This window comes from Acinonyx jubatus, chromosome D4 (assembly GCF_027475565.1).
Source record: "Acinonyx jubatus isolate Ajub_Pintada_27869175 chromosome D4, VMU_Ajub_asm_v1.0, whole genome shotgun sequence".
Lineage (NCBI taxonomy): Eukaryota > Metazoa > Chordata > Mammalia > Carnivora > Felidae > Acinonyx > Acinonyx jubatus.
The window spans coordinates 13,810,419-13,834,981 of NC_069391.1; the positions used below are offsets into that span (position 1 = coordinate 13,810,419).

At 54.5% G+C, this 24,563-nt stretch overlaps 1 protein-coding gene across 4 annotated transcripts in view; it reads right to left on the reverse strand.

Annotated features, from left to right (window-relative positions):
- The window catches only part of GSN (gelsolin), a 53,118-nt gene that overhangs the window by 23,136 nt on the left and 5,419 nt on the right, over positions 1–24,563 (reverse strand). Inside the window, exons 2-4 of one of the 4 annotated variants that reach the window (XM_027035000.2) lie at positions 19,896–19,990; positions 2,307–2,511; positions 1,438–1,592 (exon numbers count right to left, since the gene is read on the reverse strand). In XM_027035000.2, coding sequence (XP_026890801.1) covers positions 1,438–1,592; positions 2,307–2,502 — 351 coding nt within the window. In that variant the 5' untranslated portion in view covers positions 2,503–2,511; positions 19,896–19,990. Of the gene's footprint in view, positions 1–1,437; positions 1,593–2,306; positions 2,512–3,851; positions 3,891–3,971; positions 4,175–15,911; positions 16,037–19,895; positions 19,991–24,563 lie in introns of those variants that run through there. The other 3 variants (XM_027034999.2, XM_015084787.3, XM_015084786.2) reach the window with 3 other exon arrangements.

Sequence of the window (24,563 nt, forward strand, 5' to 3'; positions counted from 1 at the left end):
CTTGGGGCCTGAACCTCAATCTCCCTGACTCCTGGTCAAGTGCTCTTTCCACTTCCTGTTGCAAGAACTACAAAAAGGCCTGGTTCTTCTCCAGCTCCGGGGTCTGGGTCCCAAGCTTCTCACCTCTTTTTTAAGGTACCAAAGCCTCCTAAAGGGCTATAGGAAGAAGGGGGAGCAGGTCAGCTCAGTAGGAGGAGCTGTGGGTACGGAGAAACTGGCCAACAGGGGGCATCCAGCCTAGCTCCACCCAGCCCGGGCCTGAGTCCCTGTTCCCAGAACACACCCTACTCTTTGCTATCTCGGTCGCAGCATGCTTTCCCATTGTCCAGTCCCCTGTGCCTCACCTGAGCAGACTCCTGCTCAGACCCCCAAATACCACCCAGTTGGCACAGGGGACCCTAAGGCCCTGACAGGGGCAATGACTTCTCTAAGGTCATACAGCACATCAACAGCACAGACAGGGCTTCACCCCTATGACAGGCCCTGGCTCACAAGAGGCAGGTTGGTGTAGTGGAAAGAATGCTGGGAGTCAGAAGATCTTGGCTCTGGTCCTGCCTCTAGGACTGACTTGCTGGTTGACCCTGGGCCAGTTGCTTAACCGCTCTGTGCCTCAGTTTCCCTCCCTACCTTAAAATAAGATTTTGCACTCTGACATTAAGGCCCGTCTGGCTACCAAAGCTCGTGATCCCCTCCCTATCCTGACCGAAGACAACCCCGGCTTTGTAAAACCACACCTTTCCCTGAGCGCTTCCAAGGTGCCAGCCCTGTGCACGGTATTTCCCAGCCACCCTTCACCAAATCCTGTCTCCAGGCCTGAAGGGCAGGTACCACTGGCTCTCATGCATCCAGAGAGGAAAGGAGGCTCGGAGAGGCCAAGTGGCTTGCTTGTCACACAGCACAGTAGGGCAGAGCCTCTCAGGGCTCCTAGCTTGGTTTTGCTCAGCCCCACCTGGCCGAGGATTGGGGGTAAGGGCTGTGTGGGTTCAGACTCCTCAGAGTTCAAGGTCAAAGAGGATTCTAATGAACATAATGAGGAATGAAGTCAAGGCTGCCCTTTCAAATACCCAGTATGGGGCCTTCTGTTGGCAGGACCTATGAACTGAGAGGTGCGGGAGCAGGACTGGGCCTTGCCCTGGGGAAGCAAGCGGCTGGATGTCCACCCATGGCCCACCCCTCACTGCTGGGGCTAGGCAGACAATCCTGTGAAGTGACACATTTTCTTCTCTCCATTTTAAGGTAAGAAAGCAGAAGCTCAGAGAGGGAGTGTAATTTGGCTACGGTCACACAGCTAGGAAGGCCCAGGATTCAAACCCAGGGCTAGCCAACTCCAAAAGCTGAGCTCTGACCTGTCTGCCACCCCAACCTACAAGGCTGGAAGACGGATGGGCCTGAGCAAGCTCTGCCATTGGTGCATCCATCCCTGGCACCCAGACCTACCTTGTACTTGAGGCCAGACTTGAAGTAGCCCAGGAAAGTGGCTGACTCGAAGCCCTGGACCTCACGGTGCTGCACGGCTCGACCATTCAGGTAGTCGTCCAGCTGCACGGTGAAGATGGCGGCTGCCCCGCTCTCGTCCTGGCTGCACTCATTGCCTAGGGGGCGTCAGAGCAGCATGAGCCTGGCTTCCCGAAAGTGGACCCAGCCTCCCAAGGAGGAGGAGTCCTGAGCCCCCAGCACTGTCCAGGCCTGGCTGTAGAAGCTGGGCAAGCCCCTACCTTCTTTGGGCCTCAGTTAACCCATCTGTATAAGGGGGCGGCGGGAGGCCGGACTCCATGAGTCTCCAAGAGCCCTCTCAGCTCTGACGCATCCTCCTACACTCACCTCTCACTCGTTGCCCTGCACTCCCTCTCAGACCTCTACACATGAAGTCAGGCCTGGGAGCAGTGGCTCAGTTCACAGATTAACAAAGTGAGGTGCGGAGATGGGGGGGGACTTACCGAGTCCCGGAGCAGAGCAGGGGCTCCAGGCTCCTGACTCTGCAGGGCAAACCGGGGTGTGGCTGGAGCTGGACCAGGGAAGTGTGGAGGGGGCCCGGGGGACCCAGGTCAACCCAGCTCTGAGTGCCACGGTAACCTGTCTAACCCTCAAGGCACTCCCGGGAGGTAGGGTGTGCCCCTTCCAGAGGCACTGAGTGGCCCGCCAAAGGGCAGAGCTGGGGTCTGAACGGGGGCAGGCGGGCTCTAGTGTTTCCAGACCCGCAATGTCTAGCCAAGGGGCAGGCACACGCTCGATGCTCAGCAGTCACTAAGTCCTCCTGGGGGGCTGTGCCTCAAGGTCTGTGCTTTACGGGGAAGGGGTGGCCTCACCCAGCCAGTAGTGGAGGTCATACTGCAAGTTGCCATTCCTCAGCTGCACCGTCTTCAGGATGACATAGGCGTCGCCTGTGAAGAAGTCTCCATAAAGGTTGGGGGGCACGGGCACCAGGTCGAACTTCTCCACACGCCAGATCTGCAGGCCGGGCTCCTTCCCTGCCTTGAGGAACTCAGGGTGCTCCACCACCATGCTGCTGGGCTGCAAGAGACAGGCATGGCCTGAGCGGGGGCAGGAGCCTCGGTGGGGAGAGACCCCGGGGCACGAGGGAGGGTGGTTTCCAGCCCCAAGAGCATCTCACTTGAGCCTCTGAATCTCCCCACCCCTGAGGCGAGTCTACCCGCGTCTCTGTGAGCCAGCGAGCAAACAGGGCGGAGTTTAGGCTCCAAACCCTGTCCTTGACCAGAGTCTGTCTTGCCTACTCAGCTCACCGGTGATGCAGGGACAGAGGGCTCTACCTCTCTTCTCCCCTCCCTTCTTAGTGCCAATTGGATGGGACAGCTGAGGCACGGAGAGGTGAAGTGACTCTGCCAAGGACCCCCAGCTAGGAAGTGGCACAGGGAACTGCTGTAAGCCCCAAGAGCGTAAGCTCTGGAACGAAAGGGAGACCCCCTCACATGGCAAGGGTAAATCTGGGGGTCCCCAGGGGTTCAGTGGGTTCCCTTCCAACACCTCAGTGGCTCCTAGAACTAGAAGGGTCCTCAGAGAGCTCATTATGCAACCCCATTCTGCAGATAGGGAAATTGAGGCCCAAATGGGGGAGGGTAGTGGCCCACGGTCACACAGCCTTTTGCTTTTGCTCTTTGGAAGATTTCCCATACCCCATCCATGTCCCCATCACCCTCCCAAGAAGGGCCTAGATGACTGAGCCCAAGTGGCCTCCTGCGCTGTCTGCCTCCTCCCTCCTGCCCCCCCAACGTCCCACCCCCAAATTCCATTTCTTGGAAAAGGTGGAGAGGACGCAGCCGGGGTCTGCAGGAGCCTGTTGGAGAGGAGGCGGTCAAGGATCGGGGGAAGGACATCAGACATGCACAGGAGCTAGAGACGGGGCAGAGGCAGGATGGTTAGCCTGGAGCTGGAGGGCAGAAATCAGCAGGCACAGGTCACCTCGGGCCGGAGGACGGATCTAAGAGGAACCAGATGGGGGGAACTCAGGCAGAGGGGTGGAGAAACACAAAGGGAAAACAGGAGAGAGGAGGAGAAACCAGACAGGACAGAAGAGACAACAGAGAAGGGAGGATAAATAATAGGAATGAGCATAAGCAGGCAGAAGTGAGATCATACAAGAAAGAGGGGGGAAATCCTGGACAGGGAGAGAGAAATCAGACAAGAAAGAGGTATCTGAAATGAAATCAGAAATCAGAAGAGGGGAGAGAAATCAGGCAGGCAGAAAGAGAAATTAGACCAGGAAAAGGAGCAGTCAGGAGGGGAACAAGAAATCCGGCCAAGGTGAGGTTAGCCTCTAGGGAGGGAAACAGCCAGGCCCCCTGAGGCTCCCACCCCCTTCCACCGGAGCCCCGGAAGCAGCGAGAGATACTTACAAAGCAACAAAACAGTTTTTCCATTCTAGACCTGAATTACTCCCCTTTTCCTAGCGCTGTATCTGCAAGAACTTACAATAGAGAGTTACTCCGGGAGCCCCGGGCCCCCCGGGCACTCACCCGCGCCTCGGGCACCCGCCCCTGGGACGCCCTTGCCTGGGACGCCCCCCGCGACGCGGTGGCCGCGCGAGCCAGCGGCGACAGCGCGCACAGCGCCAGGACCAGCGCGCAGAGCAGCGCAGGTACGGAGTGGTGCGGCGCCATGGCAGCGACGGCGGCAGAAGACCCCAGCCCGCAGCCGCGATCCCCGGGTCACCGACCCTTTATAGCCGCCTGCCCTTCCCACTCAAGCCGGGACCGCCCCTCAGGGAGGGCGCGGGGCCCCGGAGGGGCGGGGATTTGGCCGGGCGGTTGGAGACATGAGGGATTCAACCCGCACCGACCCAACCGGGCGTGGCTGCCCCTTCACTCCTGCTCCGGGGCGGCAACGAAGCAACCGGCCCAGGGAATTCAGCAGGCGCCCACGCAATGCACACTACATGGGTGCGTGCAGGCACCAAAGGCGGGGAACCCAGCTCGGCCTCCTGTGTGCCCCACACGAGCCCCCTCCCCTCTCTGCCCCTAACATCTCCAGTAAAACGATAACAGGAACTTCTATTTTGTGAACGCTTTCCACACATATGAAGGCCAGCACCTCACAACATCCTTTACAGAGCAGGTCCTATGAACAGCCCCACTTTACAGAGGGGAAAACTGAGTGCAGGGTGGTCAAGCAACTTGCGCACAACTAGGAAAAGGTACAGCCCAGATTTGAACCCAGGCAGTCTGGGGGAGAGGCCCACCTAGGCCGCCTGCAGCTGCGCCTAGCTGGGGGCAGGAGGGCAGGGGGCTTGCCTTCACTGCACCGGGGAGCAAGCAAGACTCCCGGGGGCTGGGTAGAGCTCTCCAGTCCTGAGACTGCACACGCTACTCTACTTGAGACCGCCCTTGTTTCCTTCTTTTAAAAAGTGTTTCTTTTTATCACAACCTACAGCCACCTATTTGTACAAAGTTGTTCCCCGTCAACCCCACTCACTGCTCCCCAGAAACAACCACTTCTATCTACCCACTCTGGGCTGGCTGATGCTTGCAGGGCTCACCTTCACGTCTTAAATAACAAGCCCTTATTGGTTCTTGTCGTTGGTGGTGGTGGTTCTGAGAGTTTGTTTGTTTGTTTTATGGGGTTTGGGGGAGGGGGCCCAGAGGGTTCTTTTTTCACTTTAAGGTCTTATCTATTGGCTCCCCTGGGGGGGGGGGGGGAAGGCAAGGATTCAAGTCTCTTCCCCACTCCCAGGCTCCCTTCCCACCCCTTCACTGTCCGGCTAGAGGCACCCAGTCATTGGGTTCAGACAAGTGCTATTCTGACTCACGCAGGCCTGCTTCCCACCTCCACCAACCCCTCTCTCTTCCCTCCCCCAACTCTGCTGGACCCACTTCTCTGTTTCCAGGTTCTCTTCCCTTCCTCTCTCCTAATAGCCTAGTGCAATGAGAGGAAGAGAACTGGGGAGCTGGAGACCTGGGTTTGATCCCCGCCTCTACTGTGTATAAGGTACTTCATGCCTCAGTCTCCTCATCTACTAAATGGGTACAGTAGTTACTGAGGATTAAATCAGTCTGTGTGTATGAAAAGGGCCTGGCCTGCAACTAGGTAAACGGGAGCTCCTGTCCCCATTCCTGCAAAGCTATGGTCACCTATCCCAGCTCCCAATGGAGCCCAGTTTCTATTGAATCAGGCTGAAGTTTACCCTGTACCACCCACAACTTCCTCCCACCTAAGGGGGTCTGTAGTTCAGATAAAGAGCTAAGGGAACACACAGAGAGAAAGCAATTCAGACTGTAGGGATTACTAGAAGACTTCATGAAAAAAAAAGGACTTGTGCCCCAGGCCTCAAAGAGCAAGGAGGAGGCAGATTGAGAATAAAAGACATTCTAGGGGAGGGGACAGCCTGGGCAAAGGACAAGCAAACACAGGCCACATCCAGTGAGTAAGTAGGGGTCCAGTCTGAGACACAGGGAACAAGAGGAGATGAGAGGCTGGCAAGGGTCACAGGGACCCTGGAGCCCCACAAGAGTCTGCAACTTATCCCAGTGTCTGCGGGGAGCCACGGAGAGATGCCCGAGGGCTCAGGGCTGTGTGCCTAGGCCCTGGCCTGCAGAGGCTGAATTCAGGGCTCTTCCCTCTCCCTGGGGATTTGGAGGATTATCAACCTCCCCCAGTTCCCAGATGCTCTCCACGTAAGCATAAACCGGTTTCACCTCTCTGCATAGCAATTTAGCTCTGTGAATTCGAAAGACACAAGGCCACAGAAGTCCCACTTCCTTCAGTATTCCTTACAGAGAAACACCAAAATATACGTGCAAGGATGTTCACTGAAGCATTGTTCGAAGAAAACTGGAAAGGACCCAAATGTCCTGGTTAAATAAATTATGGAGCCGCCATACAATAGACCACTCTGCAGCTGTGAAAAAGAATGAGCTAGCTCTGATTGCGCCTGGCACACAGTAGGCACACAGTAAGCAGAGAGAGACCTCTAAGCGCAAAAAGAAGCAAATTGTACGAGGACTATCATATGACTCCTCGCCTCTTTTTTATAAGGGTGGTGGTTTTTGCATGCATCCTTCAAAAGTCAAGGAGGGTAAACACTGAACTGTCAAGGCAGTGTGCTTGAAAGGGGACAGACCAAGGGGGAGACTTTCACTTGCAAATCCTACTGTGCCTGCCTGAGGCTGGGGTCACTGCAGCCAGCCTGGGAGGACACCTAAGGGTGATGAAAACATTCCAACCCTAGATAATGGTGATGATCACACAACAGAAAAATCTACTAAAAATCAGACTCCTAAACACTCACAACGGGTAAATTGTTACCGTATAGAAGTTTACACCTCAATCTACTCACCTGAAAATAAAACTAGCTGTAGGGGTTTAAAACTATTTCCAGGTATGTATCCATGATAGTTTTTGTTTCTTTTAAAAAAGAAATAATACCACTGAAAATATACTTAAAGTAATGCCCACTCATTGGACAGTTCAGAAAAGACAAACGAGTAGGGAGAAGAAATCTCATCATCCCAGCCCCCAGAGTGAAAGTGAGTTGGCAGTTGGCCCAGCTGAGTGGTCCCTTCTGGAAGAGTAGGCCTGACCTGGCCAGTTGGTGATTCACAGAGGGCTGCTGTGGCTTGGCCTTGGCCCCAGGGGGTCACTGACTACCAGCCCAGGGTCCCTGGCCCCCAGGTTACTGATTACCAAGGCCCTACAGCTCTGGAGCCTGGGTCCTCAGCACTGGAGACCTGGTGAAGAGACCCTGGCCCCAGCCTCTGGGGAGCCCGCAGCCTGGAAACTCTTGCTACAGGGCAGTGATGTGTGTGGGCTGCGATGGGGCAATATGGTCTCACACTGCTCCCCGCCTGGAAGACGATGTAGGAGTTCATGACAGTGGGGGATCTCAGTGCAAAAGAAAGACCCCTAGGTAAAAATGAAGAGGCCCAAGTGCTAGACCTGCTTCTGCCACTGACTTCTTGGATGACTTTGCATAAGTCGCTGTCCCTGTCTGGGCCTCAAGTCTCCATATGCTCCATGCACTGGGGCAGCATGCTCTAAGATGCCTTCCTGGCGGCAGCATTCTTGGAAACTGTCTGTGCAACCATATCCCGAACCTACACATCTGTGAGCCTCAGTGTTCCCATCTGTAAAATGGGGGCATTGGACCAGCTCACCTCCATAGGACCCTCTCATTCAGACGGTCCAGGGCCCCTAAGCTGCAGAAGGAGGCACCACCATCACCGATGGCAGCATGCCATCTCACCTCTGGGTCCAGACATCTCTGGGAGAAGAGAGGGAGGAAAGGCAGGCGGGGTCCAATATGGAGCCTCCTGACAGCAACCAGAGGAAACAGGCATTGAAGTTCCCATGTCACAGATGGGGAAACAGACTCCGCAAGTTTCAGTCACTTGCTCAGGGCCACTCAGCTGGAGAGAGGCACCGCTGAGACTCAAACACACGTCGGGCTGGCTCTAATCCCCAAGCGCTGTCTGGGGAGACGAGGCAGAACCCTCCAGGAGTCATCCAGCCTAGGCAGGGAGCGGCAGTGACCCCCGCAGTCGCTAAGCCAATCAAGGCCAGGCCAGCCCCGACAGCCAGCAATCTCTGAGGCAGTCAACCTCGCCCTCTTCCCCACACACCTCCCAGGCTGGGGCAGGGGGTCACAGGAAAGCCTGCTAGGCCCCCCTCACACCTGTATGAGTACCCAGGACAAAGGCATGTCCTAGGAAGACCCCCGGGCTGTGGCCACTGAGCAGACGGACTCTGCCACTCATAGACACTTGGGTCGGGCCTGGTTTCTCTGACTCGGGAGGTAGCCTGGCTCTGCCACCACTTGTCCGGAGAGCACATGTCCTAGTCCCTGCTCTCCTCTGGAACTCACACGTCCCTTTGACCTTTGATCTTGGGTGTTCCTGGTTCCTGCCCAGAGCCGTGCACATAGTAGGCAGCTTTTCAGTGTCTTCCACAGGAAGGAGTTATACAACCATGTCCCTCCCCTGTCGCTAGACCCCCCTCAACTAGCTTGGCCCTGCTCCCTGTGTGACCTCAAGCTGGTCTTCCTGTCTCTCTGGGCCTCCCAGGGCAGCTACCAGAGACTGGAGGAGGCGGCCTCGCCCTCCGCCCCCGGCCACTGTGTACAAAAGGCCTTGGCCGGGCCTGGAAGACGCCACCCTGTTCTTTTCTCTTCACCCCAAACACTGTTGTTCTTGATTTCTCAGGCAGCCGGCCACTCCTGGGAAGCCCTCACTTGGAGCTTGTTTGCTTTCTGGCTCACTGCTGTTCTCTGGGTCCTCCTGGGAACACCCACCCCTCTGGCCCAGGATTTTGCTAATTGGGACAATAGTCAGTAAACAGAGAGGCCAGTTATAAAACCCAGTGAAACTGAGCAGGGCCTCCGTGAGGTGTGGGGAGACTGTGGCCTTGAAAGAACACGCGTTTCAGAACCTGGGAAACTCAGCTCCTGTGATTAGGGCCTCAGCTTCCTTATCTATAAAATGGGAGGATAACACCTGGCTCACAGAGAGTCGAGGAAGCCCAGAGGCCTGACACACAGGAAGAGCCCCCCGCAAAGTCAGCATCCTTCTCCCTGAACTGCCTGGTTTCTTTGCACAGAGGCCTCTGTTCAGCATGGAGACAACATGTGCGAGCAGTGTGGGGGTGCGGTGCAGGAGAAAGCTTACAGGTTTGACAGCCTCTTGAGTTGAGTTGTGTGACCTGGGAAAGGTTACTTTCCCTCTGAGCCTTGGGTCTGTAAATAGGGATAGGGAGGCCCGGTTAAGAATGGTTGGGAGCTCTGGAGCCAGAATGCTGGCGTGAGTTACGCAGAGAAGGACTCGTGAGCAGCCATGTTCATTAGTCCATACTCTTCGTAGACAATGACTCCAAGGACAAGACTGTCACTTCTCAGAGTCACACAGCAAGTACCTGGCAGGGCAGACATAGAACCCAGCTCTCGACTCCCAGGTCCAGAGCTGAAGCCTGAGCCCGTGACAGGATAGAGCTCCCTGGAAGAACCAGCTGAACCTCTGCCTTGGCCCAGTCTACCACGGGTGTGGACAGCTGTTGGGGAGACGGCCAGTAGGGCTTGGCTGACGCCACCTCCAAGAGACCAACGATCTCAGGGACTGAAGTCACTGGCCCTTTTCCAGCTTCCGGAGGTAACCCCACCTAGTGCTGAGAACCAAGACGGGACATTTAGAGGGGGCCTGGCCGCACCACTTCCTGACCCCGTGCCCTGGAAGCAGCCAGATTTGGCCACGGCCGTGGCCCAGCATCCTTCCTGCCAGGGTCCACTTCTCAGTCTGTCTCCCCTTCCCCAGGGGAGGAGCTGGCCCTGGGAGGCTTGGCAGGCCAGCAGCTGGGGTTGTAAACAGTGACAAAAACTGTATCCCAGCCCCTTTGGCACTCCACAGCCCACCAATAGGGGAGACCCGGGCACAGACACAAATGTGCAGCAGGACAAAGAGGGCCCAACTGCAGGCATTGTAGCCATGGGGCCCAGTAGAAGACACAGACACGGTCTCCATCTGCAAACCTCTGGGGAGGCAGGGCCTGTGAGGCCCAAACCAGAGCCAGAATGAGCAGAAGCCATGGGAGGCAGCCCCCTGCTCCACAGAGGAAGGGCTTTCCAAGAGGGAGAAAAACCATGTGCATAATTGTGGAAAGAGCACCTGCCAGGAAAATCTGGGTTTGGATCCCTGACCTAGCACTTCCTAGCTGTGTGCCTTTGAGCAAATAGCTTCTGCTCTCCGGGCCTCGATTTCCTCATCTGTAAAATGGGGATTATAATACCTCCTTCCTAGGGTTGCTGTGAGAATTCAGTAAGGTAAGATACACTCGAGGCTGAGCGATGTGTTGGGCATACAGTAGGCAGCTATTAAAAAACACTTTGGTCATTGTGTGCTGGTGGCACGGGTAGGTATCTCTCTGAGACTGAAGTTCCTTATATATAAAATTGGGGTAAAAATACGTTTCTCAAAGGCAAGTGGAGGGGACTGAATGCGAGCATAAATGTGGAAGATTCTAAGACCATGCCCAGCATAAAACTCATGTTCAAAAACGCCACTTTCTTTCCTCCTCTTCTGGAGAAGTAATGAGCTGCCCGGTGGTGACCCAGCCAAGGGGACTCAGGTGACAAATGAACCACTCATCTCTAAGGACCCTTCGGGCCCTGGGATCTAGGATTCTGAAAGAAATGGCAAAGGCAAATAATGTTTGTGCATTTGGCCAAGTCTGCGGGTCAAGTTGATCTTTCACTACGATCCACCAGGAACCTTAGAAGCTCCCTAGGCTAATAATCATGCTGGGAACAATGACAACAGGACATCAGAAGATAGTGACATGTCCCTTCTGCTGCAGGCTCCAAACGAAGCCCTTCTTTGTCCCTGAGCCTCGCACAGCCAGCCACGGCCAAGACTTCCGCACGCTGGGCTCAGGCAAGAAGCACGAGCCTATCCACCTGGGTATCAGTCTACATCCTGCAGGCAGAACTCTCAAGAAACACAAATGCGGCAGGTGTGGGGCAGAGGAGAGATGACAGAGTCCGTGAGCGGAGGCCAAGCCCTCATGAGCTCAGGACACCAAGAATGACCAGCAGGGTGAAGACTGTACAACCTCATATTGAACAGAGCAGTGTGAGTCTGAACAGCCCAGATCCCCACCACAAGGGCACTTGGGAACGTGGCCTTTCTTCAGTGCTTCAGTTTCCTCCTCTATAAAATGGGGTGATGATTCCTACCCTGTAAAGTGTCTGGGAGGATTGAAGGAGCCCCTGGCACCAGGCTTGGCATGCAGCAGGTGTTCAATAACTGTAACATCCAAAGACAAACTCCCGGCCCATGTCCAGGCCCTGTATACACACAGCTCACCGGCCGCATATCCACCCTCGACCTCTACCTCTGTGTCCTTCCATGCAAAACAGGAGAGGGCTGGGGGGCCCAGCCAAGGCCCAGAGACCCAGAATGGTTGCTGATGCCAGGGATGGGGAGGCATCTCAGGAGAGGGCCTCCAGCCAGCACCTAAAGAGCCCACCTTGCCTTCCAGCCGCCATGAATCTCTCCTCATGACACCCTGCCCTCTTTTCTAGTCTGCCCTCACCAGAAAGAACAAGGGCTCTGGAGTCACCATCTGATCCCAGTCCTATCACTCATTATCTGGTGACCCTGAGCAAGTGACTCAACCTCTCTGAGCCTATGTCCTTGAGTACAGAGTGGTCAGATGATCTCACAGGCTTGCCAAAACCTGATCCTAGTCAAAGTCAGTTATGGAAAAATTCCTAAGCCCATAGCATGATGAGAGATTCTTTGCAATTTAGCTCAAACTTTTACCCACCATAGAACTTCCAGAGATGCAAAGATATTTTTTATTGCTACTAATCCTTTTAATGTTTATTTATTTTTGAGACAGACAGAGACAGAGCATGAACAGGGGAAGGGCAGAGAGAGAGGGAGACACAGAATCCGAAGCAGGCTCCAGGCTCTGAGCTGTCAGCACAGAGCCCGACGCGGGGCTTGAACCCACGGACCATGAGATCATGACCTGAGCTGAAGTCGGACGCTTAACCGACCAAGCCACCCAGGCGCCCCTATTGCTACTAATCCTTTTAATTGTAATAGTTTTGTGGGTTTTTTTTTTTTTAAGTACTCTCCCCTCTTAAACATAAGCAGAGGTATAATAGTGGAATGCTTTTGTTCCTTTTCCGGCCCAGAAAATAATCACAACCAGCTGGAAGAATTAAACAAGATTCAGCACATACTACCCAATGGCCGGCACAGTCGGGCTCCGGAATGGGTGCTGTCTTCTCTCCGGGCTTCACCTGCATCCAGGCACCTGCCCAGTGACCAGCATCACCCTGCAGGCATCTGTCCCTCCGGGGGCTCGGGGAACCCTCGGTGACACTGTGGCCTAACCACAGTCATCCCACCAAGACACGACAGGAGGGCTGAAGCCAGAGCTGACGTGCTCCACCCTACACACTCTGTGCCTCACAACCCCACACCCTACTTCCCAACCTCACATCCCAGGACTGTGCTAGGTCAGGGTCTCCATCTGTCCTCGGGAACCACTACAACCAGCTTCCTCGCTGCCATTATCCATAGAGATCGCATCACTGCTTACTCAAGACCCTTCCATGGCCCCCAGCGCGGACTGGAAGTCAGGACCCCCAAGCGTGGCCTTTCAGGCCCTCCATGCTCTTTCAGCCTCGTCACCCACTGACTCCTCCAGCAACACTCTCTGGGCCACCTAAACGTGCCTCTAGATGCCAATTTCCGGCCTCTAGAAGAGCTGGGGTCTAGCCTCAGCTCTGCCTCTGCCTCTGTGTGACCTTGCCTCTCGGAGCCTCGGGCTCCTCATCAGGCTTTTGGGGCTCCAGTGCAGACCAGACAAGATAAGGCGGTGAGCGCCAGGCGCCAGGGGGCTCGGGAAGTGCTAGCCTGGAGCCGCCCTCCAGGCACCTGCAGCCTCTCCTTGCCCTCCCACAGCAGCTGGTGGCTATCTGCTTCTCAGCCCCAGCAGCTGTGCGTGCTCTCTCCTAAGTCCCCGGAATGCAGACGTGCTTGCAGCCAGCAGCGGCAGCCAGAGGGGGGAGCAGGAGGGAGGGTGGCTTAGAGGAAAATCACTGGGGTCTGGCCCAGCCAACGTTGGTGCTCACAGCTGCCTCTGAAAGAAGCGGGGGCCCGGCAGGCTCTTTCTGAGCCGGGGACTTGGTCCCAGGCCTTGACCCCTGTCTGAGCTCACAGGGTGGTAGGGGGTACCCTGGGCCCCACTCCTCCCGGACACTCCCACTCTCTGGCATCCAAAGAGACAGGAAGGAGGAGGCAAAAAACAGACAGGCCTTTGTGAGAAGACACAATTGGCTCCTGCTGCTTCGTGCCGGAGCCCCAGGCACTGACACGGAAAGGGTCCCTCCGTGACCCGGGAGCCTGCTCCATTGCTACGTCTCAAGCCCTATGTCCCAGCACCCTGTACACCATGTTCTCTGTGCCGCATACCAGACCTGTGGTCCTCATACCTTGTCCTGCGTGCGCCCCCTGATGCGCGTTCCATGCGCTGCGTCCCATGTCACTTACACCTTACATCATGCTCCATACACCAGGTCACACAGTTGTCTGATGCCCTCTGCTCTACATACCAGCTTTCGAAACACCAGGTCCTGTCCCTTGAAAGTGTGTGCCACAAACCTTGCGCTAAGTCCGTGAATGGTGTCCCCCACTCCGCGATTCCCATCTCTAGTGTAATGATTAAGGAGGCCAGACTCCCAGCCCTTCCGACTGTTGCCTATTTGACTGAGAGAAGTTACCTCCATAGTCGGTGCCTCAGTAACTTTGGCTATGAAATAAAAATGATACGAACGCTCACCTAGTAAGAGTTGTGGCGGGCATGAAAAGAGATCATGCATTTAAAATGCTAAGCCCAGCACGTGGCACAAAGTGAGTCAATACAATGTTTGTGAACACTGTTATAAGCACACCCAGGTACCTGTACTGCCCCCTGTATACTGCGTGCCAGGCTCCCACATGTCTGGCTCCCACGATGCATCAGACATTCCACCACATTAGCGAAATTCAAACAATAAGCTACAAGAAGGATAGGATTATCCCCTCTCCTGTGGAGGAGACATCCAAGGCTCAGAGAGGGGCAGTAATCTGCATGAGGTCACATAGCTAGAAAGAGTGAACCTGGAGGGGCACACACGTCTGGGCACTCAAAGGGACAGAAAGTAGGTCAGTGGTGGGCTAGTGGGGTGGGTGTGGAGACAGGCATCACTTAGGGATGATCAGGGGTGATGAAAATACTGTCCGACTGCATTGTGGTGCTGGTGACCGAGCTCTGTAAATTTACTAGAACTCACTGAATTCATTAGAACAGGTGAGTTATGTGAGTTATGTGTATGTAAATTACTTTGACAACTTGCAGGAATTATACTTCCAAAAAGCTGCTGCTGCTGCTGTTGTTGTTATTGTTGTTCTTTTTAAAGCTCATGCACTTCCTATGCACCATTCTGCCAAAATGTGCAGCAAAAAAGTGAGTACAGACGGTCACAGAGGCTAAGCAACCTCTCTGAGGCCCAGCCGGGAATAGCCTTGAACGGGGAGGTTCCCAAACACCTCTGCAGCCCAGGTGTGCAGCAGAATCCCTTAGGGAGCTCCAGAACCCGTGGATTCCCAGGCCCCACGCCCAGCCTCTGGGTGTGTAGGTCAGGGTGGGGCCCAGGCACCTGGGATTCTGAGACTTAGCCTGGACTGGGAGCCACTCATCAAAGCCCAGCATCTTCTTTCACAGGCGGGAGAGGGGACTTGTCAGACCCAGTCAATCAAGCAGTGGGGAAGCCAGGGCTGAAATTGGGGCCCCCTTCCCTGTCCTTTCTCTGTTTCCCTCCTCCTCCCTGGCCCTCAGCCTCCTGGTGACTCAGGGGTCTGAGTCATCCTGTGGCACCACAGAGGAAACTTCTTAGGAAAAACAATCCCCAAACAAAGCCTCCCCTGATGTGCGGAACAGAATAAGCCCAGGAGGCTAAGAGAGGGAGGAGAGAAGAACACAGGGTGGAGGTAGAGACCAGGACCCCACAAAGACTTGGTCTCTCCTACTGGCCACTGACTTGTGTGGGACCCTACAGAAGGCACTTCCCTGCTCTGAGCCTCAGTTTCCCCACCTGGAAATAGCACCTACTACTGCACGTAGAAGCTTATTATGGACCCCACAACATGATAAGTTTTTGTAAGCTTTTTCTTATGTAATGCTTCCCCAAAACCCATGGCTAGCATCATGCCCATTTTACAGGCAGGGAAACTAAGGCTCAGAGGGGTTCAGTCCCAGGTCACATAGTTAGGAAGTACAGGGCAGGGTCTGGATCTAGGGCTATCTAACTCTGAAGTCTTGCTCTCACTCCTACACCCCTGTAAAGCATACCTCCTGCATGTGTTGGCATGCAGTTCACATCTCAACAAAAATAAGGTGAAAGGCCATGGTAGGTTCTCAGCTACAAACGCGTCTCTCCTTTCTGTGTCAGGCCTTGTTTCAGGACCTCCCGGCCCCGTGGGGAGCACACAGGAACTTGGGTAGTCACTCAAATGGCTCTGGGCAGTGGGAGCACAAGGCAGGGAGCACCCAGGGCCTAACCAGACAAGGAGGAGGAACGTTTGTGCAGAGCCTTGAAGAACGAAGGGAGGTTTGTCTCCGGGAGCTGGGAACCACCAGGCAAGTCAGGAGGAGGGAACAGCAAAGGCAAAGGCTGGGAGGTGTGACCCACACAGAGCAAGGCAAACACTCAAGGGGCATGGCTGGGGAAAGGGCCCGAGTGCCAGGAGTCCTGGCCCGCTCCCAGGCAGGAGGGAGAACAGGATCAGAGCTGGTGTCATCTCTGCAGAGGGCCTGGCTGGCCGCTGACACGGGGGGTCAGGAGTAGGACTTCCCCTGAGGCCTACCTGGAGCCCCTCCTCTGAGCAGGCTTCGGGGACCACCCCAGATCCCTTGCCACTCACCCATGGGTCAGAGTCTCCCCCAAGGGCCTCTTCCTCGGCCATCGCCGGGCCGGGCAGAGGGTAGGCGAGCCTCTCCCGACCACATCGACCTAATCGCGCAGGCCTATAAATAGGACCCCGTGGCTTAGTCTGAAATAGCTGTGCCAGGCCCAACTCCACAGGCATCACATGGGCACACGTAGTTCCGGAAATGGTCCTTGACACATTGGCACATTAAAACCCAAAACTTCCTCAGGAAACCATTGTTTCATGCTTTAATTCACTTTCTTAAACAAGAGGCAGTGGGTTAGGGAGAAGAGCCCACCCAACTCCTGCTGATTCCTGGCAGTGGCCCTTGTGACCCCTTCTCTGCTCCCTACTCTGGGGGCCCCGAGCAAGCCACTACCTCTCTCTGGGCCTCAATTTCCCCAAACGTAACTAGGGTGGTTGGAGGATTTTCTTAGGGCCCTCCTAGTCAGGATACTCCCTGGAACTATCTGGGAGACCCCCTACCCACCCAAATGCCCATCCCATTGTTGCCTCTTCTCCAGTTGACTTGGGAACTTTTTTCAATTCTCAGCATTTAAAAAAAAAGGAGAATTGCAAAAGGGAGAAATGAACAGGTCTTTGCCCTGTCACTGAAAGGCTGGGTGACCTTAGATGAGTCACTATCTCTCTCTGGGCCCCAAATTCCTCAGCCATAAGATAAAGATGCTGGTGGGATGATTACAGATTTGTGGCCACACAGGACCCCCCAAGGGGCAGATTACAACATGGATGGGGCTGTTATCAACCGACAGGGAAGGAAAGATAACAGAGGCTGTCAGCGTGCACCAGCCATATGCTTGGAACTTTACTCCCCACTCAGTTAATCCTCAACAACCCCCTTTCCCCATCTCACAGAGGAGTAAACTGGGGCTGAGGGATTAAGAGATGTGACTAGCAAGTCGGGGCCAGAGTGATGTTTCAGGCTCAGACCCGTTGCCTCCGGAGCCCAGGATGTAACCACACTCGGTGCCGCAGTGAGATGGGTGCCGGCGGCTCAGGAGTGCCGACCAACGGGGATATAACCCAACAAAGGCAGGGGACAAAGAGGGGAAGAGTGTTTTACCGTGGGAGTGACAAGGCTTTGCCCAGTGACACTCATTCTCTCCGACCAGTTTACGATGTTGCCCCTCCCGCCTGCCCTCCTCCCCACCTCTCACCTGCTCTCAAATCCCAATGTTCAAATCACTCCTCAGCTCAAAACCTGTCCACGTCTCCCTGGCATCCAGAGGACGGAGACCCTGCACCTCCGGCCACTCCCCACCTCAGCCCCACATTCCTGCTTTAGCTACACGGCTCACTAGTCCCTACGCACAGTGGCTCCAGGTGGCCGTTGCCCACGCGAGTCCCTTGCCCAGAATGTCCAAGTGCCCCCTCAGCCCGGTGCCTGGCACAGAGTAGGAGAAGCCCTCTCTGGCTCCTGGAGGCCCTGGCATTTCTCCCAGTGCACTCCGGGCCTCAGCCGCCGCAAATCTGGGTCTCCAAGTGCAGGGTGGGGTCCGATTCACCTCCCCTCTGCAGCACAGAAGCTCAGCAAGGGTTGGCTGGGTAAATGAAAAGTTGCAAAGAGCAGAGAGAATGCTGAAAAGGGCACATTTCCCAGGACAGACCAACACCAAGCCTCAAAGCCTTGACTGAGGCACAGGGTCAGGACACCACGCTGTGGAAGAGACAAAAATTACACCCTCAGGACGCATCAGAGTGGGAACTGGAGCCAGCTCTTTCGAGGGCTCCTTCTAATCATGCAATCTGGGCAGGTCCTCTCTCCTGCTTTAAAACTTTCAGTGGCGCCCCAGCGGTTTAGGATAAAGTCCAAACTCTGGCCCTTGAGGGCCTGCATGCCCAGATGCTGCCTGGCCTCCAGTTCCTTCTGCAGCCAGGCTTTCTTCCAGTTCCTCAATGACTCCACATGCAAACGCTATTCCCTCTGCCTGGGGGCTCCCTCCCCTGCTCACGCAGCCACCTGCGGCCCCCTGTCCAGGTCTGGGCTTTCTCGGGGAGGCCTCAGTCATGTGTCCGGACAAGATGCCACCACGCCCACCAACTCCATGCGCTCTCATAACCCCTGTCACTTCCTCCTCAGCTGAAGAAAGGCTGGATCTGTTACGTGTGTAACGGCTGACTATCAGACCCAAGACGGTACGGCCCATGAGGGATGGGAAAATCTTGTTCTTTGCTGATTCTCCAACACCAGTTCCGGGCCAAGCATCTGTCGACACACACACGGTTGAATGAATGAGTGAATGAACAAATGAACCTATATGCGTAACTCAAGACCAGAAGGTGGTTAGAATCCGGGTGAACATTGGATGCAGGAAAACTGGGCCCCGACTAAGAAGATCAGAGAAGTAGGGAGATAAACTGAGCGGGGCAGCCTCCCAGGAGCAACAAGCAGGGAGTGCTTCCAGAAGAAGGTAACCAGAGAGGTGGTACGGGGAGACCTGAAGAAGTGCCACCGGATTTTGACAAGTAGGAGGTCACTGGGGCCACCCTGGCTGAACCAGAGTTCAGCAGAGGGGGGCATGAGGCAGGGGCACACTGCCAGGGGACAGCAGTGAAGGGGGCAGGGTAGCAAAGCTCTTAGTTAACAGGTACGCAGCTGGGCCTGAGCCGGTCTGGCCCTGCTCGGTCTGCAGAAGTGGGGAGAGCAGGAGACAGGTCCCTCTGTCACTGTTGCCAAAGGCACTGGCATGGCCTGACACTCTTTTTGGTGACAGATCACTCGGGGCAATTCAGTTTTGGGAGCTGTCAGGCCTCAGTTTCAAGAGCGGAAGCATCGGAACCAAGACAGGCCCCAGATCCCTCCTTTCTGGGCAGACTCAGGGCTGGCCCTTCGTCTGCAGAACCCTTAAGGTGCAGCTGAAGTGAGCCAAGTCCCATCTCTGGGCCTAGCAGGCCTTGTAGCAATCCCAGGCTTCGTGGACAAAGCATTCAGGAGACCATCAAAAGGCAGTTGTATCTAAGCTCTGGGAAAGAGGAACAGCAGTGACGACTGTCCCTGCACCCCCCCCCAAAGCCAGTTGGGTCACAGCAGATGAGTAAACCCTGGAGTCATTCAGCCCCTTCTCCTTTTGGCCACCAAGGGTGATGTCATGAGCTGGACGGGTGTTTTCCAGGCTCTCCAGACCGTTGCTATTGGAAATTCACCTCTCCTGCCGCATTGGAAGCTGGGCTTTCCCCCTAGCCGTGATCCTTCCCATTTCACAGTTCACAAAGCTCGTTAGCATCTATAAGCTTCTACAGTCCTCATGACAACCTTGTTAGGTGGGTGGGTGGGAGACCAATACACCCATTTTATGGGGGGAGAAACGGAGGCCCAAGCTGGGTCATGAAGTGGGTCTCTTGCTTCCAGCCCAGAACTCTGCATGGCAGCCTCCTGGGGCAGGGGGCGGGGGGGGGGGGGGGGGGGGAGGGGGGAGGGGAGGGTCAGTGAATCTGATAGTCAGGTGGGCCCCACCCTGCCAGCTGTCCCAGGTGGGGATGACTCATCCACCTGCCCTGTGACTCACACAGCTTGCGTCGGCCTCTTACGGTCAACAGGCTGGAGGCTTGGCAGCCACGCCCCCGCATGTTCTCACCTCTCCAAAGCCTCCGGGGAGAATTCCTGTACCTCCAGGGAATCCACCCTCTTACGGAAGAGCTGACAGAGGCCCTGAGAGGGAAAGCGACTTTCCTTCAGCCACACTGTGAGAAGTAGCACAGCCGGGATAGGGCCCAGGCGCCCCGGCGCCCAGCCCAGCCCTTCCTTGTCTCTTCCCCACAGGATCCCGCCCTCGCCGGTGAGGAGCAAATGAGGCAATGGGCAGAAATGTGCTCCGAGCTTTACCAGAGAAACCTCAGGGACTCGCTTTGAATCCACTGTGGTGAGCAGCGGCTGCTTCCACTGTCCCCTCCAGACTCCCCTGGGCAGCCAGAGCTGGGCTTAGGAGGACTCAGGGGTGTCTGCACTGCTGTACCTACCTTGCAGGGCTGTGAGGGGGAAGACGGCTGCTCCCGGCAGAGGTGCTGGGACCACGGCAGAAGCACTGATGTACAAGGGGGGTTATCAGCACGACCTGTAAACAAGGGGCCAAGAATCTCAAGGTCAGGTGCTCCAGGTCATCTGGTCAAATCCACATCTGATACTTCTACTCATCCCCAGAACCCCCCACCCACAATCACACAGCCCCTACTTGCACAGCTCAAGCAACGGGGAACTCACTTCCTGCCAAGGCCGTAAGACCATCTGTTGAAGAGTTTGGCTGGTTGAAAGAACTGTTGTTAGGATGAGCTAAAGTCTCTCTCCCTATGGCTTTGACCTGCTGGTCCGAGCTCTATCTGCTCGGATTACCCAGAAGAGGTCTGTCACCCTGTTTCCCAATGGCTCCTTAGAGACAAAGAGAGTGATCTTGGGCCCCCCAGGTCTTATACCCCCTTTCCTCCAGCTTTTCCTGAGATGAGGTGTCTGGTTCCCTCTCTCCTCACCTTCCCCAGTCAGCTCCAAATGAACCTTGTGCCTACTGCCAGCACAAGACCCAGAATTTGACATTCAGGCAAGCTCTCTCCAGGGCAGGGCAAGCAGACTCTCACCTCCATCATTCCAGATATCATGCCTCTGTTAATCCAACCTAAAATGCCATCTGCATGTAGGCAAACCCCAGGGCATGTCTGAATTCTGCTTAGGGTCAATGTCAGAGCTGTGGTTCAGGATTCTGGAGTTAGACAAAATGACCCCTCATTTAACTAACTGTGTAACTTGATCAGGTTACTTCACCCTGAGTCTCAGATTTCTTCTCTGTAAAAAGAAGGATTAGGTCAGAACTTATTCCATAGGCTATCATAAGGATTAAATGAGATAGAATACGTCAAGGGTTTTGTACGGTACATAGGTTTACTCTGATACTTAATTAAATCCCTAAGCCTTTTTTTAGAAATTATATTTTTCTCATTCTGTACTTGTGCAACTTGGGAACCCAAGCTGTTTACGTGGTCTACTATTGTAAGACCATATTATCATTATCTGGCAATAGGTCTTTCTCTCCCACCAGGCTGTGAGCCCTGCCAGACAGCTTGGTCTTTCAAGCCCCGCACATGAGCTGGCAAACAGCAAAAGCAGTGAGTATATGTGCTAGAAGACTGAACAAAGGACCAGCCAAGATTGGCCCCACAGTGGATGGTGCAGCCCAGCCCTTTGGGCCCCCGCCTTTCAGGGACAAACTGGATCTTCACCCTTCCCCAACGCCCCAGAGCCCCAGGCATCTACATTCAGGGGGGCAGCTAAGCAACCTGGCTCCCGCCTGCCCTGGAAAATTTCTCGGCCCAAACCAGCTGCTCCAAGCCAAGGACAGAGTCCAAGATCCCAAATGCAGTGGGGCGCCCTACAGGCTCCAGGGATTAAGACACAAATGAGCCCTGTTCTCAGCTGACGGCCAACGGCCCAGGCATTCCTGGTGTATTTCTGCATTGTGAGCAGCAGACATAAGCAAGGCAGGGCATCCGAAAAAGAGGCTGGGTGCTTCTCGGGGCCCCACAGTGCCACCTCTGTGGCCTTCCTCAGAGAGTTCCACCTGAAGGTGCCTGGTTCCATCCACATGGATCGATCAAAGCAGAGCTGGGTTGGGCTGTGTTCCTGCAAATGACTACTGACCTCTCACTTTCTGTTCATTCTGTGTGAGGATAAGCCTTCGAAATCCACTCCCCCTTTTCTTCTACACACCCTCACCCTCACTGGTGGTGCTACGTTTGTTCCTGAATGTAACTTGCTCCTCCCCCTGGTGCTCCCCATCTCAGCAATAGCACCACCATCCACCATCCACATGCTGGGCCAGGCCAGACCCCAGGGCAGCACCCTCCTCAACCTCCCCTGCTCTGGCACTCATGCCTCCCACACCACCTCGCCCGGCCCTGTCCTGCCGGCTCTACTCAGATGCATCGTCTTGTCCCCACCCCCACCGCCAACATCCTGGTCCAGGCGCCACCACCACTCTCTCATCTGGGTGACTACAGTGCTTGCTTCCCGACCGGTCCCCCCACCTCCTCTCTCCCCTACGGTGCAAGCCCAGACCACGCCACTCCTCTGCTCAGACTCTTCCATGGTTCTCTTAGAGCCCCCCACCCCCCGATCAAGTCCAAGATCCTCAGCGAATTTTTCAATGCCCTTCATGATCTGTCGCTGCCAGTCCCCTGAGCTTCAGCCTCTTTAGTTCCTGTCTTCCACCCACACCCCTCCAAGCTCCAGCCAGGCGAAGCCGCACTCTGCCCCGAGTCCTCTTGTAATCTTCACACAGAGTCTCCTCTGTTCTAGAACCCTCTTCCATCCCTGTTCATCACTTCTTCTTCCGCTCATGATCAAGCCCAGCTTTCCTCCAGGAAGTCTGCTGTAACCTCCCCTCCCCCGTGAGGGTGAGCTCCTTGGAGCTCCCACAGGCCTCTACTCTTCCTTGCCACACTGTATTACTTACGGTCCCTTTCCAAGTCAGCCTTCCCCGTTAGACTAAGATCTGCTCCCATGGATCCGAGTACCTAGCCTAAGGCCGAGGCCACCATAGCTCAAGAGTCACCGAAGGAAGAAGCTATGTGCATATACACACGTGTGCACACGTGCGTAGACATATACTCATGCACATGCACACGTTCACAGATGCTGAGAGTACAGGTGCTGCCATCTATGGGCAAAAAGAGCATTACACTCTTTCCCAGGCTGGGGACACTGGGAGCCCCAGGGTTGCAAATTTGGCTGGGTTTAGAATTAACTCCAGCGAGCTCCAAATTAGACTATTTTCCGTTCTGGACCTTAAGGCTACAGCAACTTAAAAACAAGGTCCACAAACCACTGACTCTAGTCCACCGCCCACATGCTCCAGAGGGAGCCATAAAGAGAGATGTTTCTTTCCAGCACTCACCATCCCAGCCTGGGGCCCTGGGGGCGCCTGTGCTCAATTATATCTCAGAGAGGGAGAAGGCACAGAAGGTTAGAGCTGCCCACCCCAGGAAAGGCTGACCTTCGTGTAGACAGTTCACTATTAGTGAAATTGTAAGTCACCAGGAAGCCCATTTGTCTAAGGTGGCTAAAGAGGAGCTTTCGGCCCTGGGGGTGGGGTTTGGGGGGGGGCAGGGGGAGCTGAAGCCAGAGGTGTTTTTCTCCTAAAAGACTGCTCCCGGCATATTGGGAGGACTGTTTCAGATTTGGTGGGAGAAACATGATATCTGTCTAGTAATCCCAGAAGGGTTCAAATGGCCACCCCAATGACAACAGTTATTTTCCGTGCACCTACCAAGTATCAGACTCTTTACATACATTCATGTCTCATCCCCATGATACTCGGCCAGGCAGGTATCATGGTTCCTATTTTGTGAAGGAAGGATACAAGCTCAGAGAGGTGAAACCATGGGCTGAGGGTCACACAAGATGTCTGTGCAGTTCCCACAAAGTCAGGCTGCCTCCAGGCATCTTGGTCTTGCTAAATTTCAAGCATTAAGGCTTGGCCTCATGCATACAAAAAAAATAAATAAATAAAATAAAGCTTTGGTTACTCTAGATCAGGGGTTAGCAAATTTTTACTGTAAATATGTTAGTAAATATGTTCCGCTTTGCAGGCCACATACCTTGTCTGTTGTATATTCTTCCTTGTTTGGTTTTAGGTTTGAGTTTTGTTTTGTTTGGGTTTTCAGGGTGTCTTTTTTTTTTTTTTTAACAAACTTTTACAATGTAAAAACCATTCTTAGCTCAGAGGCATACAAAAACAGGCTGGGGCCTCCCAGAGGCTGTGGTTTGCAGCCTACAGACATGAGAGAAGAATGTCTATAATCTTAAGTATAAAAACTTCTGCTGGAAATGTTTAAGACAAATGCTAGGTCCTTCAGCTGTGTTTCTCCTGGTTCAGATGGTTTCCTGCTGAGTCGCTCTTTCCTAAAGAAGGCCCCTACCTCGCTCTGCAATTAGGCAGCAAAATATGTCAAGGACTGTTCAGATTCTAGAAACTCATAGCTGTGGACTAAACCGTCTGGCTCCATGTTGGGAACAGAAGAGGGAGGCAAATACTATGGGTAGGAAGAATCTCAAAGATTTAGGCTCTAGTCTGGGCTCTTAATACGGGATTTAGAATCTTACTCAGCAAAGTGTTAACTCTGTAGCAACTTCTGCGCTACCTGGGATCCTACGAGAAACGCAGAGCCTCAGGCCCCACCCCAGACCTAACGAACCAGAATCTGCATTTTCACAAAATCCCCAGGTGATTCGTGTTCACAATAAGCTTGAGATCTGCTAGAACATCTTTCGTGTCCACATACATTATTGTTAATACAACCCTTTCCTTGAGGAAAGAAAGGGTTTATTTATTTATTTTTTAACGTTTATTTATTTTTGAGACAGAAGAAACAGAGCATGAATGGGGGAGGGTCAGAGAGAGGGAGACACAGAATCCGAAGCAGGCTCCAGGCTCTGAGCTGTCAGCACAGAGCCCGACGCAGGGCTCGAACTCACGGACCGTGAGATCATGACCTGAGCCGAAGTCGGCCGCTTAACCGACTGAGCCACCCCAGCGCCCTGAAAGAAAGGGTTTAAAGACATCTCTCTTCATGTCAGAGGATTAAGTCTCTGACCTACCCTCTGCACCAGGGAGCTCAAAAAGCACCCTATTTGGGAAGCAC